Genomic DNA, 26923 nt, shown 5'->3' on the forward strand with positions numbered 1-26923 from the left:
CGATTTTTAGTTTAAAGAAAATTCTTTTGTGGCAAAAACTTAAGAGAGGTTTTTGACCAATCTGTTGGTGCTGTCTTTTTTTTTTTTTTTTTTTTTTAAAGATTTTTATTTATTTATTTGACAGAGAGAGACACAGCCAAAGAGGGAACACAAGCAGGGGGAGAGGGAGAGGGAGAAGCAGACTCCCCACTGAGCAGGGAGCCCGATGCGGGGCTCGATCCCAGGACCCTGGGATCGTGACCTGAGCCGAAGGCAGACGCTTAACGACTGAGCCACCCAGGCGCCCCCGTTGTGCTGTCTTTTAAAAATACCTTCTTAGAAGGAGGTCCAGGCCTCCAGTTCTGGAGGGAGTAGGTCACCGGAATAAAAAGCAGAGCGTAAGGAATGCAGTTAGTGATATTGTAGCAGTGATGTAAGGGGACAGATGGTGGCCACACTTGTGGTGAACATAGCATGAAGTATAAACTTGTCAAATCACTAAGTTGTACATCTGAAACTAACATAACATTGTGTGTTAACTATACTCAAAAACAACAACAACAACAACAACAAAAAAAACCCTCCTTAAAGTTACTGGGAATGGAAGCCAGCTGGAGGGGGAGCTGTGTGCCACGTGATGGTTCCGGCAATGGGTGCAAACCCCATGAAGGGCAAGAAGGAGTGGAAAGGGTACACCTTTCTTTAGAAAACAACAGAATCAGAGAATAAATCGAAGATCTGTAATGATGGTGTTTCAGGAGAGCGCCCGAGTCACTCTCCTCTCTTTTGGGATGTGTAGGGCTCCCTTGCCTACGGTGTGTGCATAGCCTGTTTGCAAATTGTGTGAAGGTTTCCTTGGCAGCCACAACAATTAGCGCTAATGACAAGCCTGGGCTCCCCGGGGCAGGTACTGCTGAGGGTAGCTCGGGGAGCCAGGGCAGGCTTGTCCATGATTGCCCGGCAGCTTCCTCGGTAGCTTGGCTCCCCTAACTGCTCCTCTTGGTTGCATTCTTGAGGAAGCAAAAGAGACAGTAAGGTGGCAGCCGTGGTGGTATAGTCTAGCTGTCCATTGATATTAAAAAATCAGAATTTAAAAAGATCAGTTGTTTAGTTGATCATTGCGCAAGTTATCTTCGACGGATTATAGGTGGGCAGGTTTCAGAAGAACCATAAATTCTCCGGGAGCTGTTTCGCTGTGGGATGGCTGCCTTGTGAGGTGGTGAACACCCCATCACTGGGGGTATGCAAAGCAAGGGTGGTAGATGGGCTTTCTTTCTTGGCTGTGGGATTGCCCCAGGTAGAAACCATCTCTTCAACAATGAAGCAAATTTAGAATGCTAGCATAAATATCATTCTTTTGGGTCCTACTAATTCATGACATTGGTCTAAGATTGGGAAGCTTCCTGGGACCCCATCAAAACACGCAGAGATGGTTAACACAGCTTTGGATTTCCTAACGCTGCCTTGTGTTTCTATTCCCAGATGTGGGGAAGGCAGTCTGCTGATGCCTGGAGAAGCACAGTGTGACTGCCCTTTGGGGTGTGTGGTTTCCAGGTAACCTGCCGCACTCTCCCTGGGCTTTGTCTCCTGCCATCCTAACCTGGACTCCAGCTGTGGAGTTGCGTCCTGTTCAGCTAAGCTCTGCAGAGATACAGAGGGAATTTCAGGTCCCCGGCACTGATCCTGTTGTGATTTGCTGTAAAGTTTTAGTTCTTGCAGTTTGGTCAAGAAATCTCAGGTACTGTCATTTCCATGGTGGGAAGTAATTTCTCTGTCATCATCATCATCGTTGGGAGGTAGATGGGCAAAATTCAAAAGCTCTGGAGTCAGGCAGAACCTGACTTGAATCTTGGCTTCATTACCTAGGAGCTGAGTGACCAGGGCCCAGTCCCGTAGGTTCTCTGAGCCTCAGTTTCTACGTTTATCAGATGAGGCAAATCAACTACATACAATGTTGTACGATGGCTAGAAATAGTACTTTTAAAGGCTGGCACACAAAAACTTAATCAGTGATGGCTGCTATCATAATCTTCAAATTCCCCCAGTTCTGCTCACCTTTGGATTCCAGAGCCCTAAGACTTCTGAGAACCTGGGGGTTCTAGTGGAAGACAGGAGTGACGCTTCTGGGGTTCAGGAAGACTACATGAACTCAGATCCCTAATTCAGAATTCTGTATAACTGGGAATGGGGCTACCGTCCTCAGTGTTTACAGAGTGTGCTCAGAGTGTAAACGTGAGGGTTTCAGGGCTGCAGCCATATCTTGGTGGTCAATGTGGGCTCTGGGGCTTCTCGCTGATGAGCCTGAGCCTGTCCACAAGGGCTCCTGCACTCTAAGCTTTCATTAGCAACGGTGGGATCAGGCTGTGGACACATATGGTAACAAATCCAGCATTTTAGTAAGTCTGAATGGCATTTCTCTCCAGTGGGTCCAAATTAAGGACTCCCAACTCTGTTCTTACTCTTTATTCTAATTCTTGCTGGTTCATAGGCTCATTTCTCCAAATCCCCAAGAATATAGACTTTTGAGGCAGATATTCTAAGATTTTGATAATTCTGCTCAGGTCAATAGCAATCTGGGCTGCAAGTAATATGCTAGGGGCTGATAATGAAGAAGCCATGGTCTCAGCACTCACGGAACTTATAGCTGGGGGACGTGGAGGAGAACGGAGACAGGAATGTCCTGGTGTGGTCTCTCCTTGGTACACCCGCTGCACCCTGTCCCAGCTCCCACCCTGGCACGTACCACTCTGCATGGTTGTTTCTGTCTATTTTTCTGTCTTTCTGGAGAAGTCTGGAGCCAGACACCATCATTTACTACTAGTTGTATGATTGTGGGAAGTCATCTGCCCTCTTGGGTCACCTCTAAGTTTCTTCATCTGTACGCTGGGTTGTAATGAGAACTAAGTGGGATAGTGCATGGAAAGCCTTGTAATTGCGTGTGCAGAGCTGGTAACTAGTTTTATTAATGATGGCAGGGACTGTTGCCTGGGTCACCATCAATTCTGAGTGCCGGGCGTGGTGCGTGGCACTTGGTAGGGGCTCAGGAGTCATTTGTTGGTGGGATGAATAAATGAACGTTGCATAGGCACACTGATACAGACCGGAGTGTGGCGAGGCGCTCAGAGGAGCGTACCCTCTGTGCTGCCCTGAGCCCAGGGGAGAGGCGGGGCATTTTGACTGTGGGCCTGGGAGCGATTTATGGTGGCTGTCAAGTGTGAGCAAGGCCTTGAAGCAGGCACTCATTCGCCTGCAGTAGGAGCAGGGGGAGGTGGTGGAGGTCCATCTATACCGACAGGCAGCAAGGCCTAGTGGCTAAGAGCTCAGACTCCGTAAGCAGGCTGCGTGGTTTTGGATTTTGCCTCCTGCATCTGGGGCAAGCTTCTTTACTTCTTTGTGGTTTGGATAATATTAGTACCTCCTTGAGGGATTGTTCTGAGGATTACATGAGTTATTCTTTATGAAACACTTAAAAACAGTGCACATAAATAAATAGCCCAGAGATATGAACGTGTGGACAGCAAGTAATATTGTAAGTGGGAGATGCAGCTAGAAAGGTAGTTTGAAAACAGTTCATAAAGGTGTTTGAATACCTTTTTAGTGAATTTGGAATTAGCCAACGAGGAACACAGAAAATCCATTCCCATATGGCTGAAGCCCAGAGGTGGCTGCCCCTTCCTTTGTTTTGTTTTTGTTTTTTAAGATTTATTTATTTATTTTAGAGAAAGGGGGGAGAGCAAGTGCCTGCACACAAGTTGGGGAGAGGGGCAGAGGGAGAGAATCTCAAGCAGGCTCCCGCTGAGCGCAGAGCTGACCCAGGGCTCCATTCCAGGACCCATGAGATCATGGCCTGAGCCAAAACCAAGAGTCAGTCACTCAACCAACTGTGCCCCCCAGGTGCCTCAAGGTGGCTGCCCCTTCTAAACGGGGCATGCACTCCCCCTTTTGCCACAATCCCCAACATTCCCTACCGCAGTGGTTCTGAATCAATAAATCTGGAGACTTGCATTTTTGACAAGTTCCTGCTGATGCTGATGCTCTGACGTTGCTGGTCAGGGACCACACTTTGAGAACTGCTGCCTAATTGTATCTTGGGCACTAAGGTAGGGGATTAATTGCCCTTTATCATCAAGCTTGTACTGTGGTTTTTCTTATACCTGCCACATTTCCTGCATTTAATACTACCTTCCTGGCCCTGGGGGAATTTGGATTTTCAATTTCTGGTATACTCAGTATTGGAAGGCTGGATCTAAAGGTCCCAAGAGAGAGATGGGCCAGCAAGAAAGAGATTTGGGAGTGGCTGAGGCTCAGCCTAAAGCAGGCCTTTGGTCGCTGAAGCTGTGGGTATGTGTGTGAGCTCGTCTTCAGGGAGAGTGTGCAGGGAGAAATGGGTCATGAATGAACAGCAGAATATCGCGGGGGCACTGCCCACGCCCCATCTTCCCCCTCCTTACTCCACCCCCCCCATGTTAAAGGAAGGGTAAAAGGATAGTAACTGTTCAAGGAAGAGGCTGGAAGGAACTTTCAAAAAGGTGGGAGAAGCTGAGAGAGTAGCCGATGGAGCGTTCTTAGCCTTACTATTAGAGAGAGGACTGTGGGCACACAGCTGAGGCCAAAGCGTAAATAGTTAAACAGTGAGTTCTAGGTGAGCTCCCGGTCTGTGGGGAGGACAGGAAGCAGGTGTCCTGTTACCCTTGCCCACAGCATGCCTGGTAACCTGCTGTTGCTCCAAGGCATAGCTTGTTGTGGCAATTGTCTCTGAGGCCCCAGAGACACAGTTGCAGCTTGGAGCTGAGCATGGTAAGTATCATGTCTCCCATCTCCTTTTTTTGGTCTGTTTAAATAACGTAACACGTGAAGTAGGAATGGGCTGGTCTTGTCTCGGCCATGATGGGGGTGCAGGTGGCTGGCTGGTTTTGGTTTTGGTGTCTGTTTGGGGGAAGAGTATCTGAGAAAGGGGAGCGTGGGAGCTGCAATGGAACAGGTGGGTCAGCGGCAGCCTGCGCGCAGCCTTCAAGACCAGGCTAAGGGGTTTGGACGTGGTGCTGCGGCAACAAGGGGCCACGCTGAGCTCCTGGGTGCAGGGCGGGTGTGGGGTTCATATACCACGGTAGCCCCAATGCCCAGCACAGGGGCTGGCCCGAGTAGGCGTGCTGTAAATGGGGGGGGCAGTGAGTGAATGAATGAGTGAGTTTGAGGGATAAGGGGTCATGACCTGATCAAAGCCAAGTTTTAGGACAAATAGCTTCGAGAATCAATGTTCAGAGTCCATGAGTTTTGGAGCCAGGTGCACCTCCAACTGTGCTTCAACTCTGGCCTCCCAATCGGGGACAAGACTCTTAACTCCTCCAGACATCCGTTTTCTTGTTTGTAAAATGGGCATAGTGGTAACTGCTTGCAGGTTTGCACGTGGAGTCGGTCTGTGTCTGGCACGGAGGCTGGCGCCCGCGACACTGCGGCCGACGTTACTACTGAGTGCTTGGCCTTGCGCCTCCTCCAACCCTCAGGCACCCTGCGGGCTGGTAGGGCAGGCCGATCGCGGTCTTTCTCAGGTGAGGGCTCGGGGAGGTCAGGGACCTTCCCTGGAGGCCCTGCCCCTCTTTGCAAACCTACGAGGCTTATCCCCTTCGTGAGGTCAGTGACCTCTCTCCCCTCCGACTTTCTCTTGTACTTAAAAGTTTGGATCACATAATCTGGAAAGAATTTGATTAAGTAGGGTCACCTGTCCTTCTTGTTGCCCCGTTCAGATTTGAAGTTCTCCAAGGACAGAAATTGTATTTTTTCTATAAAAATTATAAAAGTAATAGATGATGATGTGAAGGACTTTGGATAGTATAGGAAGGGGGAAAGTGGAAAATCAAAGTCTTCCGACTTCCATTCCCACTCCCAGAGGCAACCATCACTAACAGTTTGTTTATTTTTCTAGAAATACCATAGTCTATGCTTGCAAAATGATGGACAATGAATCATATATAGGAATCGTAAATCAGTGTATTTTATTTCACTATTATTACACATGAGCAACAAATATGAATCATTCATGTGTGTATATAGGTATATATATTATATGCATGTGTCCTTATCATCATCGATCTGTGTAAGGCTTGTCTATCTATCCATCTCCTACCCGTGCACCATCCATTCATTTATTTATCCCCGTTTCACACCCCATTTCCCCTCCTTCCTCATAGGCAACCATTCCAATGTGAGATATATCTATAGACCTATGTCTATGTGATATATGTAGATAGACATAGACGGATACATATGTGAGATATACATATCTTTATTTTTGCAAATTATGATTATATGTGATTATCATTTAAACAGATGCGGAAATACCTGTGTATATGTGTATATATATGTGTGTATATATTTGTATCTATGTATATGTATACACAGACACACACTCATTACTCTGTATCAGTGCATGAATAGTTGCCTTATTCTTATCAATAGCTGCATAGTATTTCATTGTATAGAGATACTATTTGTATCCCCTGTTGTACTTTGTACTTCACTTTCTTGTATTTTCTCTTGTACTTTGCTGTTACAAACAGCACTACATGACAGTTTTTGCACAGCACCTTTGCACACTTGTATAAGTTTATCTGTAGGATAAATTATAATTCTTAGTAGTGGCGTGTTCATTTTAAAATCCTATTGCTATTGTCAAATTACTCTTTAAAGAGAGGGAACAATTTCTGTGTCTGCCAAGAGAGTGGAGAGGAGAATCTGAGTCTTTTGAGAACAAATTGGACCTCTTTTCTAAACCAATAGGTTTGAAAAAAAGACCATCACGGACTGAGCAGAGCCTGTGTGCAGAGACATGGCCGCTGTATTAAGCAGCCCCTGGCAGCGGGGGCCATCATCTTACTCACATCCCACCAGAGGAAGCATAGTCCTGTGATCACACTTTACAGCTGGGGCCCCTGGGGAAAGGAGCCCACTCCTGGTCCACTATAATCTTGTAATGACAGGAGGAGAGGATGGGGTGTGGTGGTTGTTAGGAGTTTCTGCCTCCCATGGCGAGTTATTGGGCGTTATCCTGAGGTCAGTATAGGGTTGCAGAAGGACCCACTTAGACATTTGACCCCTCCCTCTGACAAAGACCTCTGGCAGGGACTCTCGCCGTGGACTTGGGCGCGGGGCACAGAGGAGGGGGGATTCACTTGCCTCATTCCTAGCAGGAGGACCTCCTATGTGCCAGATACTAGGCTGGGTGCTTCACTTGCCTCATTCCTAAGCACAAGCCTGAAAAGTAGGCTCCGTGATCTCCCAGTATGCACAGAAGGCTGAAGGATGTGAAGGAACTTGCCCGAGGCTGTGATCTGAATCCACACCCGTGCGACTGTAGAGCCCACACCTGGCCTTCTGCAGCTCTCACCGTGTCAGTGCACCCTGTGCGTCCTACGGCTGCTGCACAGCCCCCTCCCCTCACCCCACTGAGGCTCCCGCTGGCCAGGTGTACTGTACGCGCAGCCAGATGTGTCTTGCCCAACTTGGACCCTCTCCTTATTTTCCAGGCCCTCTCTCAGCTCCTGTGCCTGCTGCCGTGGCCTTGGTGGCACTCTCCCTCGACGGTCGGTCCAGGGCTTCCTCAGCCCATGCAGTCCCCGGCTACCCCTGCTGAAGGCCTCAGTGGCTCCCTCTTTGGGGCCTACCCGCTCCCTACCTTCAAGTTCCAGCCTCGCTCTGAGAGCGTGGACTGGAGGCGCATTAGCGCCCTGGACGTGGACCGTGTGGCGCGGGAGCTGGACGTGGCCACCCTGCAGGAGAACATCACTGGGGTCACCTTCTGCAATTTGGACCGGGAGGCATGCAGCCGCTGTGGGCAGCCCGTGGACCCGGTGCTGCTCAAGGTGCTGCGCTTGGCCCAGCTCATCATCGAGTACCTGCTGCACTGCCAGGATTGCTTGAGCGCCAGCGTCACCCAGCTGGAGGCCCGGCTGCAGGCCAGCCTGGGCCAGCAGCAGCGTGGCCAGCAAGAGCTGGGTCGCCAGGCTGATGAGCTCAAGGGCGTGAGAGAGGAGAGCCGCCGGCGGCGCAAGATGATCGGCACCCTGCAGCAGCTGCTCCTGCAGACAGGGGCCCACAGCTACCACGCGGTGAGGAGTCTCTGCAGGGTGGGGGAGGGGGAGGGCTGTGGGGCCAGTCACCGGGCCGCCTGGGCGGCACCACCACCGGGATGGGCCGCAGGGTTGCTGTGGGCCATGCTTACTGGGGTGAGGAGCAGATGTTAGAGCTGTCTCAACAAGTTCTCCAGTGTGTGTGCGTGTGTGTGTGTGTGTGTGTGTGTGTGGCAAGTGTGTATCTGAAGGATATGTGTGCATATGTGTGTGCATATGTGTGTGTGTGTTTATGGAGAGGGTGCATGTCTAGGGTGTGCAGGTGTGAATGTGTGGAGGATGTGCATGTTTAAGGACAGTGTGGATATGTGTGTCTACCATGTGAATGTTTGGAACATACATCCGTGTGTGGTATGTGTATGTATGTATGTAGAGTGTGTGGTGTGTAATGTGTGCTTGTGTGTGAAGTGTGCGCCTGAAGATATATTTACGGTGTGTGTGTGTGTGTGTGTGAATGAAGGACATATATGTGTGTAAGGGTGTGTGTATTTATGGAGGGCGTGAGTGTATGTTTGAAGGGTTTGTGTGTGCATGCAGCAGTGTGATGTAAAAAGGCGTGTGTAAGAGGTGTGTGTTTGTGTGTGTGTGTGTAGAATTAGTCTGTAGCAAGAGACTGGTACTGCCAGGCCCATTCCCGAAAAGTGATTCCATCATTCAACCAAGTGACAGTTCATTACACAGAGTGGCATTTGGACATTCGCATCTGCATGGCTAGTGTGGCCTGGGGACCACTGCACTCTCATGAATTGTCGTGGGCCAGGCTCTGAGGAGGCAGGCACAAGTCATGCTGGCTCAGGTGTTCAAGAAAGTCATAGTTTGGTGGTAGGTGGGACAGAAGGAATCATATGATACAATGTAAATGGATCTAATGGTAATCGATACAATGTTAATTACGATAAAAAGGGTCAGAACCCTTTCAGTTGTAAATGCCAGAGCAGCAGTTTAACTTGGCTTAGGCCCATAAGGGATTTATTGGCTACTTGAACTGAAAAATCCAGAGCTCTGGTGGGACTCAGGTGTGGCTTGTCCTTGGAATCAGATGATGGGCACCAGAATTTAGTTTGTCTCTGTAGCTGTGGACAACTCTTCTTCAAGCGTGGGTTCCATTCTCAGAAAGATTCTGTCTGTGTGGTAGCAAGGTGGGCTACCAATGCCAGTCTCTGACTTTCCCAGGTTCAAGGCTGGCATGATAGAAGGCCTACTTTGGTCCCAGAAACCCGGCCGGTTTTTCACCGTGTCCTGTATTTGGCTGTGTTTGGGTCTCCTACCCATCTGGGAGCCATTCACAGGTCCCCAGGAATTCAGGGTTGTGACTGGTCTAGGCCACGTGTCCCACCGTGGAGCTGGGGATGGACCAAAGCCCATGGATGGAAAGTAAGGGACAGAGTGATTCCCCAGAAGAAAACCGGGGTTCTGTTGTCAGAGGAAGGAGTGGCTACTATACTCTCATCATGACTCTTTAATGACACCTTCTGGAAGTTGCATAAGTCACTTCTGCTTACATGTCATCGGCCAGAATTTAGTCACATGGCCACACCTGGCAAGTGAGGCTGGAACATAAAGTGTTTATTCTCATTAACCTCATGACCAGCTAAAAAACAGGGTTTTGGTTACTGAGGAAAGAGGGAAAATGTGTTTTGGGGGGACAACTGGCAATTTTTGTCACATTTGTGTAAAGATAGCAAATAATCTGCCCTCTTAGTCTGATTGAGTAGGATTAACAGCCTGCAAAGTTGTCTTGGAAAAGTTTTGAGGTTTTACAGTGAAAAGATATGATAGGTTGGCAGCGTCTGAATACTTGAGGAGAGTGAAGCAGAATTAGAGATACTATTATTTATTCTCCTCTGCTCTGGTGGTTCTCAACCCTGGGGTGAGCCCTGGACATTGGCTTTTTTTTTTTTTTTTTTTTACTTTGTATCGTGAAAATTTTTAAACATGTACAAAAGAGAGAGTAGTGTAATGAATCTTCATTTGTACAGTACTCAGCCCAATCGTCATCCACTCATGGCCGATGTTTTCGGACATGTTCCCCTGCCTGCTTGCCCCCACGCCTGCATCACTTTGAATGTGTTAGACATATGGTGTTATCTATAACGATTTCGGTATGTATCTCTAAAAGGCGAGGACTCTCACTTTTAAGTATAAACGCTACCATCATCACGCCTTGAAAAACCAACAAAAATTCCTTAGTATCCTCAAATCCCTAGGTAGTGCTCACAGCTCCCCAGGGCGCTGGTAGTGTTCAGATCAAATTCTTCATTTCTGAAGCAGCCCCGGGAGCCCATGGAAATGGGAATTTTGATATTGGGAGAACCCCAGGTTGAGCCAGGTGATGTAATCCTGCACTTACCACTGTTTCCTTTCTGTGCAGTGCCACCTGTGTGACAAGACATTCATGAATGCCACCTTTCTCCGGGGCCACATCCAGCGCCGGCATGCAGGTGCGGCAGTAGGAGGTGAGTCCAGGTGGCCCTCCTGGGACCGTGGAAGAGTCTGGGCTGGTTTCCAGTGGGTGTGGGGCACGTAGACCATCACAGCTGCCCTCAGACCTCATCATCCAGTAGAGGAGGGGATGATCGCACCGTCCACCACAGGGGGATCCATCCCATGTGGAGCTGGGAGGGTTTCTGACCATGTGTGTAGAGAGAAAGGGAGTCAGCCAGGTAAGTTCAGTGTTAGCTTTATCCCTTCCTATTATGTGACCACAGTCAATGCACCCCCTCTGAGTCTCAGTGGCCTTTGCTGTGAATGGGGCAGTCAGATGGCGTGACTTTGAAGGGTTCTTACCTTCCAGGCTTCTATGAATCTGCTATTCTCTGATGCTAACTATGAATGGGCTTAAATGGGGTTAATGAGCAGTTAGACCAGTTCTTTGACTTTTTGTATGTACATGAGCTAATTATGACTTAATCACTTTAATTTTACCATTTCAAATTCCAAAACTAGTAGCAAGGCTGTATGTTTCCACATAAAGAGATTTGCATATTTTATATCCATATTTGTGGTTCATAAGAAATAGCTGTTAACACGTAAAATAAATATAAATATGAAAATATAAATCATATAAATATAAAAATCCCATTAAATAAAACTTTTTTCTTATTTTTCATTTAAATTTCCTTTTCAAAGAGCAGACTTAGAGTTTTAAAACAGCACCATTTACCTAATTATTATGCATTTATTATGTATCTAATTCTTCTTGGTTCTGCATTGGAGGCTGCTAAAGAAAAACAGATTTTCTACTTCTTAAATGAATTTTTCTGATAAAAAGACATGTCTTTGAAGAGATATTTGTATACTGATGTTCATAGCAGCATTATTCACAGTAGCTAAGATGTGGAAGCACCCAAATGTCCATAGACAGATGAATACATAAACAAAATGTGGTATATACATGCAAGGGAATATGATTCAGCCTTAAAAAGAAAGGAAATTCTGTAACATGTTACAACATGAATGAACCTTGAGGATATTATGGTAAGTGAAGTCAGTCAGTCTCCAAAGGACAAATACTCTATGATTCCACTTATATGAGGCACCTAGAGTAGTCAAATTTATAGAAACAGAAAGTAGAGTGATGATTGCTGGGGCCCAGGGGAGGGGGTCCATGGAGAGTTATTTAAAGCATACAGAGTTTTTGTTTTACAAGAAGAAAAGAGTTATGGAAGTGGATGCTGGTGATGGTTGTACAACATTATGAATTATGAATGTATTTAATACCATCGAACTGTACATTTAAAAATGGTTAAGATGCTAAATTTTATGTTATATGTATTTTACCACAATAAAAAAATTGGAAAAAATGCCTTTGACCTGGAAAATTTATTTTTTTAATTAATTTATTTAAAAAAAAAGTCTGTTGATTTTTTTTTTTTAAGATTTTTAAATTTATTTATATGCCGGAGAGAGAGAGCACAAGCTGGGGGAGTGGCAGGCAGAGGGGGGAAGGAGGCTCCCCGCTGAGCAAGGAGCCCGACACCGGACTCGATCCCAGGACCCTGGGATCATGACCTGAGCCGAAGGCAGACGCTTAACCGACTGAGCCACCCAGGTGTCCCTTGACTTGGAAAAATTTAAATACAGAAGGGTAGAAAAGTGTAAATAAAAACCATGGACAATATCACCTAGTTAATATTTTGGTGTGTTCTCTGTCATTATTTTTCTGTGTACGTATATAGTCCTATACTATGCAGTTTTGACTGTTGCTTATCTTCAATTAAGAATATATCACATTTCCAGTGTCATTCAGTCGTCTTGGAGAACATGATTTTTAATGGCTGAATAGTATCCCATCCTGTGGCTATCATAATTTATTTCACAATTAAATTACTTCATACTTTATATGGGTTACTCATAAATTTCCCTATTATAAATCACATGATGATCTACATTCTTGTATGTAAATCTTTGTGCATATTCCTTATTATTTTCTTAAGGTTAAGTGCTGAAGGAGAAGGAAAATATGTTCTTTGGGCAACTTTTGCTAAATTAATGTTCATGATCTTTTTATTCTCAGGCAGCTGGCTTTTCGGATTCCCCTGCTCTCCTTTTTCATATCATCTCAAATCACTTTGTTAACCCAAATTAATTTCTACCGCATCTAAAAATTGCTTAAGCGTTTCCAAAAAGTCCAGTCTGAGGAAAACCATATCTCATTTCGGGTTTTAATAATGGTGCTATCTGTCTAATAGGCACTAAAGGTACTTTAAAAAGTAACAAATGTTCAAGTACAATTGGTGTCTTTTTCATTAACCAGTAACTCTTGGTTTATAAGTATGTGGTTTAGTTAGAATGTTCTCTTATAATTCATTCTCTTTTTAATCTTAGAAAAGTGAAAGTATACACTTAAAACACCCTCGGCTGAAAGTTTCCTTTATAATACATGCTGCTTTTTTTTTTTTTTTCCATTTAAAACTTAATACTATCCTGTATTTCTGAACAAAGTAAACTTAAAACTACAATTATTTTCACTACGTTAAACTCCTCTCTGATGGCTGTCAGGATCCACTGATAGGTTCTTTGTATCAATAATCACTGTGCACGTGCTGTTTGGTATTCTGCTTCTGTTACTCTACCCATCTCCCATTTACATTTGTGCGTGTCGGGACTGTCAAAATGGTTATTTTCAATGACAGTAATAGTTCACGCTTAGTGAGCTGTCAGGCCAGGCACTATGCTAAGCATTTTGCACTATCACATTTCACCCTCAAGACAACAGTCTGAGTTGGGTGCTGTTATCTCCATTTTCCAACTTGGGGAAACTGAGGGTCGGGGAGGTTATGTCACTTGCCCGCGGTCAGTGTCCAGTGGAAATGGCGTAGCTGGTCTCAGCCTGAGGTGTGGCTGATTGCATAGGCGAGGAACTACACTTCATTCACGTTTTCACTGAAACTGGCCACCCTGTCTTTGCATGAACCCCACAGGGAAGCAGAAGCAGCAGGAACAGCCAGTGGAGGAGGTGTTAGAAGAGCTGCGGGCCAAGCTAAAATGGACCCAAGGGGAGCTGGAAGCCCAGAGGGAGGCGGAGAGGCAGCGGCAGTTGCAGGTGGGCCTGGAGAGGAAGCTCTGGGGAGACCCCCTCGTGGGCTACCCAGGAGACCCATGAGGCACCTGTCTCCCACAGGACCAGAAGTCTGGCTGGTTTCCTGCAGCTGGGAGTCAGCGCCAGGGTGGCATCTTCCTGGGTGTGGCAAATGATCTTAGGTTGACTGGGAAGGAAAATTCAACTATTTTTCCAGATCTGTGTGGCCAAATGTAGAGCCGAGAACTGCACTCTCCTGCATTATTCAGCACACTGTGAGGGCATTTGAACCAGAATGTTAACTTCTTACACTACCCTGCTGGTTTGCTTTTTGAGAACAAAGACTGGATAAACTCCAAAGTGCAGTCTCGAGGACGTACTTAGTAGATAATTGTAGAATGAAAGTATGTAAAGTTGCCTCACCCCTTTCTTCATGTAGTCATTCTTCATTCATTTCCTCAGCACCCATTTATCGAGCGCCAGCTATGCCAGGAATACAAAGAGGGAGAAAAGACGGGGTCCCTATCCTCAAGGGACTTCACAGTTCGGATAAGACTTGGCCCCCTCTATGTCCAAACAGTGGGGACTGTGGGATGAATGTGCTTTGGGTCTCCACAGTGACTTGCCCAGATAAGGGGCCCCAGCAGTTTCTCAGTCAATATTTGCCAAAATGTGGAATTAATGATTCTATTGTTCTTGCTTTTCTTTCCAGGAAGCAGAGATCACCCGTCAGAAGGAAATAGAAGCTAAGAAAGAATTTGATGAATGGAAAGAAAAAGAGCGGGCCAAGCTATATGAGGAAATAGACAAGCTAAAAAAATTATTTTGGGATGAATTTAAAAGTGTTGCCAACCACAACTCTACGCTAGAAGAGGTACCCAACACAAAAGGGGTTCAAAGTTCTTTTGCTGAAGAACTGTTTATTCTCAATATTTATTTCTTAGTTTGTGCTAGTTTTATTTCATCTGCCATTGGGGGCTAATATACTGTGAGGCCAGATACCGGAGGCCAGTGTCAGGGATCGAATCCCTGCTCTATCACATATTGGCTGTGTGACCTTAGGCGAGTTACTTAACCTTCCTGTGCCTCAGTTTCTTTTCTGTAAGATAGGTTGCTGGAAGGGTTAAATTAGCACACAGACAGCACTTAATATTGTCTGGTAGATAGTAACAACTCCCTAGACATTATCTTTATTTTTGCAAAGGGCTTTCTTTCATCACTGGACAAGATATGAGGCAAAATTTCAATGAATGCACTTCTCAAGTATGTGCTGAGTGCTGCCTACCTGCCAGGCGCTCTGCTGGGGTCTGTGGAGATCACACGGAATAGTCAGATTTACTGCCTGTGTTTACTGGTTTCCAGCCCCTGTGCGGGGCACCTTATTTACAATAACTTTCAATCCTTACAACAACAGAACAACCATAACATTCTCAAAGTAGGTACATTGTTCGTTTACTTATTCTTTTTTAAAGTTCTTTAAAAGAAAACTATTATCATTCCTCCTTTACAGGGGAAGACATTGAGGCCCCAAAACATGCTCAATGTCACACAGCTACTAAGAGGTAGACCAGGGATTTGAACTTAACTCTTTAAACTTCAAAGCCTCTGCTTTTCTACTGGGTATACTGTCAAGTTTATTCAGGAAAACCTTATTAAAGGTTATTATCCCTGGACTGTATCTTCCCATATAAACCTATATGGCTAAAACCATACCAGGGAAAATGTTTTGGAGGAGAAATATTTTCAGAAGATATGTAGCTCTTGTTGGTCCTTCTAACATCAAGGAGAATCTTCTCTTGTTTTTGAAAATGAACTGCCTGGTAGCATTTCTCACAATCATTCTACGTTTTGCTAAAGAAACACCTGGAGAACTTTTCCAGAAGGAGATTGTCATGGGATATAAGTGGAGTCTTAGGTGATCCATCATCTCAATCTGAGATGGGAAGCCGGGGATAGGGAAGGCTGTGGGGTTGAGATGAGAGCCATGTGTGTGTGTGTGTGTGTGTGTGTGGGGGGGGTTATCTATAGTGGCCCAAGCCCTCCCATCCTAAATGTTCCTGCAGTGTGGTCAGGGACGATATGTGGGAGACAAGATGCTGCTCCACCACACGGAGCTCATGCTCTTACCAGCTCCATGCTCCTCATTCCTGAGCTCGCCCGCACCCCTGCTGACTCCCATTCCTCCCTAACATGGTGCTAGCTGACTAGATATTTGATAGATAGGTATTGATTTGAATTTGGATTTATTGTTCAGAAACCACCTCAGCAAAGGTTGGAGGCTTACTTTGGTTCAGAAATTCTAAGTTTTGGTGAATGAGGACATAATTCTTACCATCCATGGTTTCTTTTTAACTTGGGTCACATTTTCCTACACTGGAACATCACTTTTCTGGTCTTTCCTTTATAGGATTGCTTGTGCTGTGTTTTTGTGTCTGTATGTCTCCCCCATCTCCTCTCAAGTGACATTTTATGATTTTACTTTTATTATAGGAACCAAACTGGATACACACTTCTCAGTGTATTTGGATAATTATTTTGTTAGTTTTTTTTCTAATTTGGGGGAGAAAAAGATAAGATTTCATTTACAATGAGTGTGAATAACACTGTAAGCCCATCCATCTCATTACGTAAGACAAGATTCCCCTTGCTGTTAGGAGGACCAGTGAGAGGGAAATACTTCTCGAAGATATTTCTCCTCAAAATTTTCCCTTTGATACAAAAGCCTGTGAGCTTACTTTGGCTAAGTTACCTGGCTGCAGAAAGAACCTTAGGAAAGATGTAGGGTAAATCCAGCTGCCAAAGGAGTCCCTAGTTGAATGGAAATTGCCATGAAGGTTTGTAATGCCGAGAGAGCCTGCTCTCTGGTTGTCTGAGCATCGGTGCGAGGACAGAAATGACACACCAGAAGCCGAGGGTTGCGTATCCACTTAAAAAAGCATTTGACTCTACGAAAATACTCAATTAGAAATGGTTAACATTTATACTCAATACTGCTTTAGCAGTTGAGAAGAGTTAAAGCTGAGCAAGAAAGATAACAAGTTAAACTCAGGGACTTGCAGTTCTTTAAAGCTTTAATAGGGGGCTTATGGGTTTTGTGTAGTGATAGAGATGGAGATAATTTACTTTTGTGACTGCAGCAGTGATATGTTTAAAAATATAACCGTAGGTGGCAAGGCCCCTCCTCTTGGATCCCCTTTTCTGTGCCCTTTCCTTCAGATGACACACTGCTAGCTCAGGAATCACTAGGTATTGGCGACACAACTCCAAGCCAGGCAAAGCCAGGCCGTCTTGGTGACAGCCAGCATTTTTTGGTGGGAGGAGGGACAGGAGTCCTCAGGGAATGGTCCAGAGTGCATGAGACCCTCCCAAAGCCTCTAAGAGTCTGATTCTCTTCAGCCTATTCGAGACTGAGGAGGAAATGGGGGCAGAAATGTCTGACGAGCTCTGGGTTTGGGGTACAGCCGGATTTCAGTGCAGTTGAAATTCTGCTCTCGAGTTCTGTTCGTCCACGGGGCACCTGCTTCTCCCGAGTAAGCACTGAGCTCTCAGGGGAACCCTCGTGGAGGGGAATGCAGACTTGTGTGAGTATGCACAGGCACGTAGATGTCTGGTGAGGACAAGCGGGAGTTTGGTGGGGTAAGGTGCACCCTTCTGACATTGCTCAAGGTATAAAAGACAACATCAAGATGAGATCTTCATCTGAGTAAGACCGTGTCCTGGCTTTTCAGAAACTGCAGGCGCTGCAGTCCCACAGTGTGATGGAGTCCAATCTCGGGTCCCTGAGGGATGAGGAGTCTGAGGAGCAACTCAGGCAGACTCAGGAGCTCCGGGCCCTGAGGGAGAAGATGGACATTCAGGTGAGCTGATGGCTCTTGCCCATTTCCCCACAGCCAGCCATGTTGCTTTCAATAAAGTTTCTCAGTTTTGCTCTGTGGTTTTACGGAAGTTGGAAGACATCAGGTTTTATCTTTGCAGACCTTCTGCCAATGCACGAAAGCATGGGATCGGATTCTTAGGGTTCTCAGGGGAGGCGGTGATACACGTGGGTGCAATATCAGGTTTGCCTGGGATCTTTCCAAAACACATACAGTTATGTCCCTTACTGGGTACCTTTACCCTCATTTTGATTCCAACCCAGTTGAAACTCTCAGCAAGTGTGATAGTCTCCTGTTTTGAAGGCATTTGGGGTGGGTCTCGTGGGTGATGGTAAATATCTAACAACCACTCTCTGGGCCTAACAAAGCTTTAATCTGTAGCAGTTGCTGTTTTCCATAGTGTAACATTTCCCACCCTGGCCGATTTCATGCTGCCACTGTGAGGCCCCTGGCTATGGAGTCGGAGAGGCTGGAGCCCAGTCCCTCTCCTGAGCCGGCAGGTGGTGGCTCTGGCCAGCACTGGACGAATCTTACGACGGTCCAGCTACATATGGTCTGCATCACTGATCACTCCGTGACAAGGAAGGGCCTGGTCACTCAGTCAGGCTGTGCTTCTGTTTCTGCTCTGTAAGATTGTTAAGAGAGAGCTTAACATCTAACTGACAGCAGTAAAGTGTTTCCACTGCTTGATGTTTTATAAGTTTCACATTAAGAAAAGCTAATTTTTTTTCTATGACCTCTGTTCTCATCCTTTGCCTCATTTTCTGTGGATTTCCTTACCAATTTGAGAGTTTCTATGACATATGGAACTTAACCCAACTCTTTCTTGTTCTTGTGGTTATTTATTTTATTTTTTTAAAGATTTTATTTCTTTATTTGTCAGAGAGAGAGAGAGAGAGAGAGCATGAGCAGGGGGGAAGGGCAGAGGGAGAAGCAGGCTCCCCGCTGAGCAGGGAGCCTGATGCAGGGCTCAATCCCAGGGCCCTGAGCGGAAGGCAGACGCTTAACCGACTGAGCCACCCAGGCGCCCCTCTTCTTATGGTTATTTTCCCCACAACATTGTTCCTTCAATTTTGTTGATCGTGGTTTAGGCCATACGAAATTAATAATGTTTATGTGGTCAAAATGATCAAATTATCAATCTTTTGTTTATGGCCACTTTGAGGTTTAAAAAGAAAATGTTTTTGTGTTTCCTTTTTAGTGCCTTTATGGCCTTATTTATTTATTCCTTCATTCATACATACCTCTTTATTGAGGTATGATTGGTGTGTAAAAAGTTGTACATATTTGATGTACGCGATTCAGTGAGTTTGGGGATAAGTATTTACCCTTGAAACCATCAGGCCACAATCATATCCATCACCTCCCAAAGTTTCCTCCCACCCTCTTTATTTTTATTATTATTATTATTATTTTCTTTGTGTGTGTGTGGTGATAACACAACATAAGATCTACCTTCTTAGCAAATTTTAAGTATACAATATATCGTGCATAACAAACCTTGTACCCTTTGACCATAACCTCCCCATCTTAACCCCTGGCAACCACCATTCTCTCTCTGTTTCTATGAGTTTGGCTATTTTAGATCCCACACGTAAGTGAGATCATACCGTGTTTGTCTTTCTTGTCTGGCTTATTTCACGTAACGTTATGTCCTCTAGGTTCATTCATGTTGGGGCAGCGTTTCCTTCTTTTTTAAGGCTGAATAGTATTCCAGTGTATGTATGTACCATGTTTGCTTTATCCACTCATCACTCAATGGATTACTAGGTTTCTCTATTTTGGCTATTGTGAATAATGCTGCAATGAACCTGGGAGGGTGAGTATCTCTTTGAGATCCTGATTTCAGGTTTTTTTTTGATCAATATCAAGAAGTGGGGTTGTTGGATTATATGGTAGTTCTGTTTTTAATTTTTAAAAAAGATTTTACATATTTATTTATTTATTTATTGGAGAGAGAGAGGGCATGGGCAAGAGAGGGAAGGGGCAGAGTGAGAGGAACAAGCAGACTCTATGCTGAGCATAGAGCCCGATGTGGGGCTCATCCCATGACCCTGAGATCATGACCTGAGCTGAAGTCAAGAGTCAGATGCTTAACTGACTGAGCCACCCAGGTGCCCCTTAATTTTTTTTAACAACAGAAAAACAAGTTTATTAACAAATATATCTTATGTATACATGGGAGATATCCGGGGGAAATGAGTAAGTCTGTTTTTAATTTTTTGAGGCATTTCCACTCTGTTTTTCATAATAACTACACCAATTTACATTCCCACCAACAGTGTATGAGGATCTCCTTTTCTTCACATCCTCACCAACACTTGTTATATTTTGTTTTTGTTTTTTTTTTAAATAATAACCGTCTTGACAGGTATGAGGTGATATCTCATTGTGGTTTGATTTATATTTCTGTGCTGATTAATGATGTTGTAGGCCTTCTTTGGGGAAATGTCTATTCGGATCCTTTGTCCATTAATTTTTTTTTTTTTTTTTGCTATTGAGGTGTAGAAGTTCCTTATATTTTGGTATATGAACCCCCTATCAGATATGTGGTTTGCAAAATATTTTCTCCCATTCCATAGGTGGTTCTCCTTTTGGATGGAATATTCTGTATACATCTGTCTGATCCATTTGGTCTATAGTGATTTCAAGTCTAGTGTTCCCTTTTGGTTTTCTGTCTGGATGATCTATCTGTTGTTGAAAGTGGGCCATTGAAGCCCCATGCTCTTACTGTATTGCTATTTCTCCCTTCAGTTGTATTAATATTTGCTTTCTCTATTTAGGTGCTCTGATTTTGGATGCTTATATATTTACAATTGTTATATTGATGAATTGACCCCTTTATCATTATATAGTGACCTTTTTTGTCTCTTGTAACAGTTTTTTACTTAAAGCCTTTGTGGCCTGTTGGAAGTAGAGCTACCCCTGTTCTCCTGGTTACAGTTTGCATGAAATGTCTTTTCCCATCCCTTCAGTTTCAGCGTATGTATGGCCTTAAAGTGAGTCTCCTGTAGGCACCATGTAGCTGGATCTTGTTTCTCTAACCCGTTCAGCACTCTATGTCTTTTGATTGGAGAACTTAATCCATTTAAATTTAAAGTAATTAATGGTGAGTAAGGACTTACTTATTGCCGTTTTGTTAATTATTTTCAGACCGTTTTGTAGTTACTTTGTTCCTTTCCTCCTCTCTTGCTGCCTTCCTTTTTGATTTGGTGATTTTATTTTGTAGTGGTCATTCTTTGATTCCTTCATCTTTTGCATATCCACTATAGGTTTTTCTGTGGTTAGTGTGAGACTTACATAAATCATCTTATATTATAGCAGTCTATTTTAAGCTGATAACAACTTAATATTGGTTGCATATAAATACTTCTCATCTTACACCTCCTGGTGTCCACAAACCAGCCAGTTGGAGCTGTGGCTGGTTGTTGAGATCCCTGTGCCACCAGCACAGGCTGATTTGCTCTGCCCTGTCCCTCAGTTCTGAGAGGGGTGGGACAGAAGTGGGCCTCCTGGGCAGCATCCTATGAGGCTGGGGCAGCGGGTGCTCACTCGCTCTCACTTTCCTCCGTGGGAAAAACTGTGGGCTGAGGGGCGTCTCTCTTGGCACTGAGCTGTGCCACCTTGGAGAGAGCTGATGCGGGTAAAGTGAAACTGCTCTGGAATGCATCTATTCTCGTTTTTTTTGTTGTTGTTGTTGTTATTGTTGTTTGTTTGTTTTTTTGCTCCTTTGAGGTGCTAGAAACTCTCAGCTGGATTCCTGGGTTCCCGTAAAGGAATCCTCATCTGTGGGTGGTTTGAGAGCTGGAATCTCCAATGGCACCATCTTACTGATGTCACTTCCATTTTTTAAGTTTACATCTTTGACCCACCTGCAACTTATTTTGGTTTAAGATATGAAATAAAGATTCAAGTTCATATATTTTTTTTCTAGGCAGTTAACCACCTGTTTGAACTCCAGTTGTCAATAATCTATTTCCCCCAGACTAAGATTCCATTTCCCACCCCCATCTTTGTCTGGGCTTTTTATTCTTTTCACTACTCTGCCTAATCATGAGCCAGTACTTTTTAATTCCTGTAGCTTTATAACATATTCTGGTATCCAGAGGCCCGTTTGACAACATTTATCTTTTTCAGAAAGCAGAATGGAAGAGAAAAATGAAGGAACTTCAGGGAGAGCATGCAGCTCAGAAGCGAGAGGTAACTCCGCTTCGGTGGTTTGGGGGAGCTGGGTTTCCTGAGACCTCCTCTTATCCCACGGCCTCCCCATCCTCCACCACTACCCCCTTCAAACTGGTTGTCTGGTATTTTGGTGTTGATAGTGTTCCTGGCGGCTGACCCCAGTCAATCCACAGAAGGGGTCAGCTGCGCCGACAGTAGCCTCCCTGGCCAGGAGTAGGGGCCTCTGGGCCTTTTCTTCTGAGCCCAACATCTGCTTTACTGTGTGGTCCCCTAAGCAGGGGCCCCTTCAGGCCCTCCACGGACAGCTGTGCTGGAAACCTCAGATGCATTGCCTGGTCATTTTGTGTTTGGGCCCTTTGACACCCCACCCAGGAGAGAGCCTCAGCCATCGTTCGGGGGGGCCCAAATGGAGGGTCTCCGATACTGAGACCAGGGAACAGAGAGCAGCAGGCCTCAGGATGAGAAAACAGGTTCTCCGAAAATGCCCCTGAGGAGGAAGCAAGTTGAGGAGGAAGCTGATTAACAAGAGCCCCGGGTGCTGCTGGCAGAAAGCGCAGAAGATGAAAGTGCTCAGACCAGAGACCGGCGCGTGATAGATGCCCCCATTTCCAGTAATTCCCATCTGACGGTTTTATTTTATTTGAAACGTCTTAAAATAGGAAATACAGTTCAATTTATTCCAAAAGCAGAAGAAAGCTATTAAGGCACACTCAGTACAATGCACTGAAATATATTAGGGTTCACTTCTCCCCCCATCTCCATCCACTCGCCCCCAACACCCACCCCGTGGCTGACAACTTGTACTGCTCTCTTGTGTATTTTCCTAGAGTTTTTTTATGCAAACAGAAAACAGTCTCATTTTCTTTCTACTCTTACAACAGCATGGGACCATAGTTTCTTCATCTTTTGTTTTTACCTAGAAACACCGTTTGATGACTCTTGAATGGCCTCAGGTTATCTGACTGTCCTTCAGTGGGTGGTCACGCTGGACAGAGAGCCTTTTTGCCCTGATCTTAGGGGCCTGCATCCAATTCTTGCTTCCCCTCAAGCACAGCTTGAAAATGTCCCCAAACTGGAAAGTAGTCCATCTTGTTAGAAAGCCACCTGCCCAGGTCTGGAAACCCGCTACCCCGCTTCAGGTAAAACCGCGGTCAACGGTTTGCCTACAGGTGCAGGCCCTGCAGCTACTGGGCACTCAGGGGTCCCTGCGACATTTGACTGACCGAGTCTCTTGTGCCCACCAGCTGCAGGAGCAGAACGAGAGGCTCCAGGCCTCCCTGTCTCAGGATCAGAGGAAAGCAGCTGCCCAGTCCCAGCGCCAGATCAGTGCTCTCCGCGCCCAGCTCCAGGAACAAGCCAGGCTCATCGCCTCCCAGGAGGAGATGGTAGGTCTGTCCCTCTTCCCAGCCGGACCTCGGGGCCACTGGACCTCTTCTCTGTGAGGATCTCCTTTGATTCTCTGGGACTCACTGGCAGTGGTCTCATTAGTGAGACTCTCTAAAGAGAGAAAAGAATGATGAGGATGCAGCCTGTCTCTTTCCAGGCTGAAGATGCCCCTGTTATCCTGAGGGGCAGTGTTACTAGGTTCACACCAACACCAGACACTGTCTAAGGGCTGGCACCTGGTTGATACTTGTCTTATTACTTCATTTAAACATCACTACTGCCCTTCAAGGCAGACATTGTCTTCCCCCCTCTTCATGTGACAGATGATGGAACAGGCTGGAGGAGTCCACAGAGCATACCCTATAAGGGCCGGGGTGGGGGGAGGATTCAGCCCTGGTCAGGCAGTGCAATGCAAAGCTTGTGCTCTTTTCAGTGCGTTCTCAGACATAATTTCCTGGCCAATACACTTTTCCTAAATTAACTGCCTCTGATGAGGTTGTCAGACAAACTAGTATGATGAGAAGTCACCTACTCACGAAGCACCTCTCTCCTAGAACTGACCCCTTCACCTACTGTTGATAACTCTCTACCTAGTCCAGGCTCAACTCCCCCTTCTGAGCTGCATGTCAGGGGAGAGGTGTCTCTGCCATCAGAGGAGGGGTCCCTCTGTGGCCTCAGGGCCTTGTCATGGTTCTGAAACCACCCTCTGCACAGATTTCCCAAGCAGAGCGCCTCCTGTCACGATCTAGTTCAGTCTGCTTGTTCCTGCGCCCCGGCTATTTGTGCTTTTCTGTTCTCCCAGCCATCCTTCACTCAGGTAGTATATCTGACCCTCTCCCCTGCTGCTTTTCTTTTTACTGTGCATCCCCCCATTTAGCTCTTCACTGCTCTGGCCACCTCAGGTCTAGTCTGGAGATTTCTTTCTTCTGTTACCCAGAACTCTTGTTGGCAAATATTTCACTAAGGAACGCACTGGCTATACATGGATTTAGAATAGGTTAATAGGGGTTTATTTGTATTGTAACATCAGAAGAGGTGACAGTTGATGGCCTTGGTTTAGCAGCAAAATTATGCCATTGGAAATCCAAGCTAAGTTTTTCTTTTTTGCCATCTTCAGTGGGTTGACTTTTGTTCTCATGCTTGACTCTCATAATTGCAAGATGGCTGTCATACCATCCCAACCATCACAACCATATGCAATAGAAGAAGTTGATGAAAAGGCCCCTTCCTAAGACTTTTGCTTATATTTTATTGGTCAAAGCTGTATGACATGGGCAACCATAGTTGCAAGGAAGGTTAGAAAGCAAATAAGTAGTTTTACAGTCTCTAGAATAGAGGCGGGCAAAGGAGGAAGTAGTTGGAAATCGACATTGGATGTGTCATTCATTAGTCGATAATAGAAAACAACCCAAGCTCAAGCAGAAGAGGGAATTTGTTGTAAGGGTAGACAGGACGTCTCAGAGAGTTCAAGGCAGGAGAGCAGCTGAGTCTGGGATTAACTGGAACCAGAGACATGAATGTGGTCAGGAGTTTTGCTTTGTTGTGTGTCTCTGTTCTTTTCTCTAGATCTGCTTCAATTTTTTTCCTTTTATTCTGAAGATCAGCTTTCACGTCATATCTGTCCCATGTGACAAAACAAACAAGCAAACAAATAAACAGAAAAACCAAAACCAGTTGGCTGCCCAGCTCTTGACTTTACATGTTTCCAGTTCAGAGTTCTCCCCAACCTAGACAGTCGGCTACGGCTGTGGCGCGGGGTCAGATTGTCACAGGTGGCTGTCCCGTGTGCAACTGTGTGGAAGGAGGATGAAGAGGCACCTTCTGGAAAAGGGGGGCTGAGCAGTTTAGTGACTGCCCGGCTCATGCCTCCTTCTGCTCAGGGGGCCCTCAGCTCAGATGCCCATATGGTGGGAGGGAGCCTGCCTCACCCTGGTTGTCCACCAAGTGTACCAGTGGTATTGCTGTGTGCCTGTCTCACTGCACTTGCGTGGGGCTCCTGCCCTTCAAGTCACAGTCCCTCTCTGAAGAGGGGGCATTCTTGCCTCCCCACAGTGGGAAAATGGAGCACGGCGCCATCCCGGCTGCTGCCGTTCAGGCTCGGTGCCATCCCCCCTCACGTAGGGACGGCAGGAGATGCGCTGGAGGGTTGGGGCAGCATACTCCGAGCTCCTTCTAGTTCCCCGGGGGGGGGGGGGGGGGGCACGGAAACACTGGCTGTCCCTTCTCTGTGGTGCTGGGCAGACCCACTGTGCAGAGCAGAGTCCCCTGCTGCCTGTGACCTGCTCTGTTCCACATTTTTGTAGATCCAGACCATGTCTCTCAGGAAGGAGGAAGGTAAGTTCTCACGGGGTATTTTCTAACAGTCTTGGCCTCTTCTCTCTCCTGTTCCCCACCAGTTAATTTATGGAATGAGGGGGGCAGCGGTGAGAGCAGCTCATGGGTCATGGGGTGTCAGGCTCGCTGGCTGGGTGAGGGAGGGCAAGAAGATACCTGCTTCTGGGGCAGACAGGATGGATTCTTGCCTGGCCTGCTCCTCTCTGTGGGGTGGTGGAGACCCGGGGAAGGGTGAGGATCCTGTGGGCAGTGATTGATGGAGCAGGGTTCATGAAAAGCTTCTCTCTAATTCCTCATGCCTGTGGTTCGAGCCATCAACTTATATCTCGCTCCCAGTGTGTAGCAAGTTGACCCCAAATCTATGTGAATGTGGCCTGTTTGAGAGTATGTGCCGTCTTCCTCTGGGGTACCTTGGTGTGCTGCTGTGTGGTGTTTGTGTGTGTGAGTGTCTAATGGCTGCACGTGCCGGCATCTAAAGGGAGACGGTCCCCCACAGGGGACTGCCCCTGTCTGGAGGACCTTGGCCAGCCCCTTAGGAAACCTGGCCCTTCCGACTCCATCCCACTTCCTCTGTCCTATCTCTTCAGCCACCCTTCTGCCTTTTCTTGCAAACCCCCATGTCTCTCTTTATCCCCTGCCTTGGGGTCAGACGTTTCTTTCCCAGCATTGCAAGCAGGTCAGAGAGGCCCCATCCCTGGGGCCCCGAATGTCCCGAGGGCTGGGGCTGGGATGTGTGCCATGCGCTTCGCCAAGCACTTTAGTTTCATTGTCTCATTACATCGTCCCCACTATTTAATGTGGGCCGGGCATTACCATCCTCATTTTTTAGATGAGGAGACCGGGGCTTGGCGGGGTTCCAAGACCCCCCCACCCCGTGTTGTGCGCGGCCATTGATGGGCAAGCTGGACCGTGAACTCCGGTCTTTCTGGCTCCCGCTGTCTGCACTTGTGACCACGGCTCCATCCTGCCTCTCCTGGTGCAGAAACGACTGGAAGGCTTGCTCTTTCTGGCTGGCACTCACGTGGTGTCCGGTGCTTTCCTCCAAGTCAGGGATGGGATCCAGGGCATTGGGGCCACTAACTGTTGGGCTCTCCTCAGGGACCTGCAAGGGCCCAAAGGCTGTGGACATAGAAGAGGACTCTTCCGAGGAAGGTGAGGCCTGACTCTTTCCCCGGTGACACAGATTTGTCCTCCTCATCGTTTAGCTTGTTTCACCCTCACTGTCTGGCCACCAGAAGCTGGGAGGAAGGGAAGCAGGGACATGAAACGAATATTTCTCAAGCACCTTTTGTGTTCCGGGGGGTGGGGGTTGCACGCAGGCACTAACATGTGATCTGATGGGTCACTGGTGGGGAAACCCAGAGAGGGTCAGTGACTTGCCCGGAGTCACAGAACCAGCAGGCGGGCAGAGGCAGGATTTGGAGCGGCATCTGATGCATAGCCTGACCCTGTGCCTGTCCCACCGCCTCTCCCCTGGTACTGTCCAGAGCGGCGGGTGAGGACTCCCTGTGTGGGCTTGA

The 26923-nt window shown here is 46.5% G+C and overlaps 1 protein-coding gene across 1 annotated transcript in view; it reads left to right on the forward strand.

The window, feature by feature from the left end:
• Window positions 1–1664: 1664 nt before the first annotated feature.
• DZIP1L (DAZ interacting zinc finger protein 1 like) overlaps window positions 1665–26923 on the forward strand; it is a 37582-nt gene continuing 12323 nt past the window's right edge. Inside the window, exons 1-10 of the mRNA XM_032409204.1 lie at window positions 1665–1717; window positions 7503–8084; window positions 10477–10561; window positions 13529–13650; window positions 14339–14500; window positions 17355–17483; window positions 21639–21701; window positions 22928–23068; window positions 25373–25403; window positions 26502–26555. Coding sequence (XP_032265095.1) covers window positions 7584–8084; window positions 10477–10561; window positions 13529–13650; window positions 14339–14500; window positions 17355–17483; window positions 21639–21701; window positions 22928–23068; window positions 25373–25403; window positions 26502–26555 — 1288 coding nt within the window. The 5' untranslated portion in view covers window positions 1665–1717; window positions 7503–7583. The remainder of the gene's footprint in view (window positions 1718–7502; window positions 8085–10476; window positions 10562–13528; window positions 13651–14338; window positions 14501–17354; window positions 17484–21638; window positions 21702–22927; window positions 23069–25372; window positions 25404–26501; window positions 26556–26923) is intronic.

Source organism: Phoca vitulina, unplaced genomic scaffold, assembly GCF_004348235.1.
Source record: "Phoca vitulina isolate PV1807 unplaced genomic scaffold, GSC_HSeal_1.0 scaffold10, whole genome shotgun sequence".
NCBI lineage: Eukaryota > Metazoa > Chordata > Mammalia > Carnivora > Phocidae > Phoca > Phoca vitulina.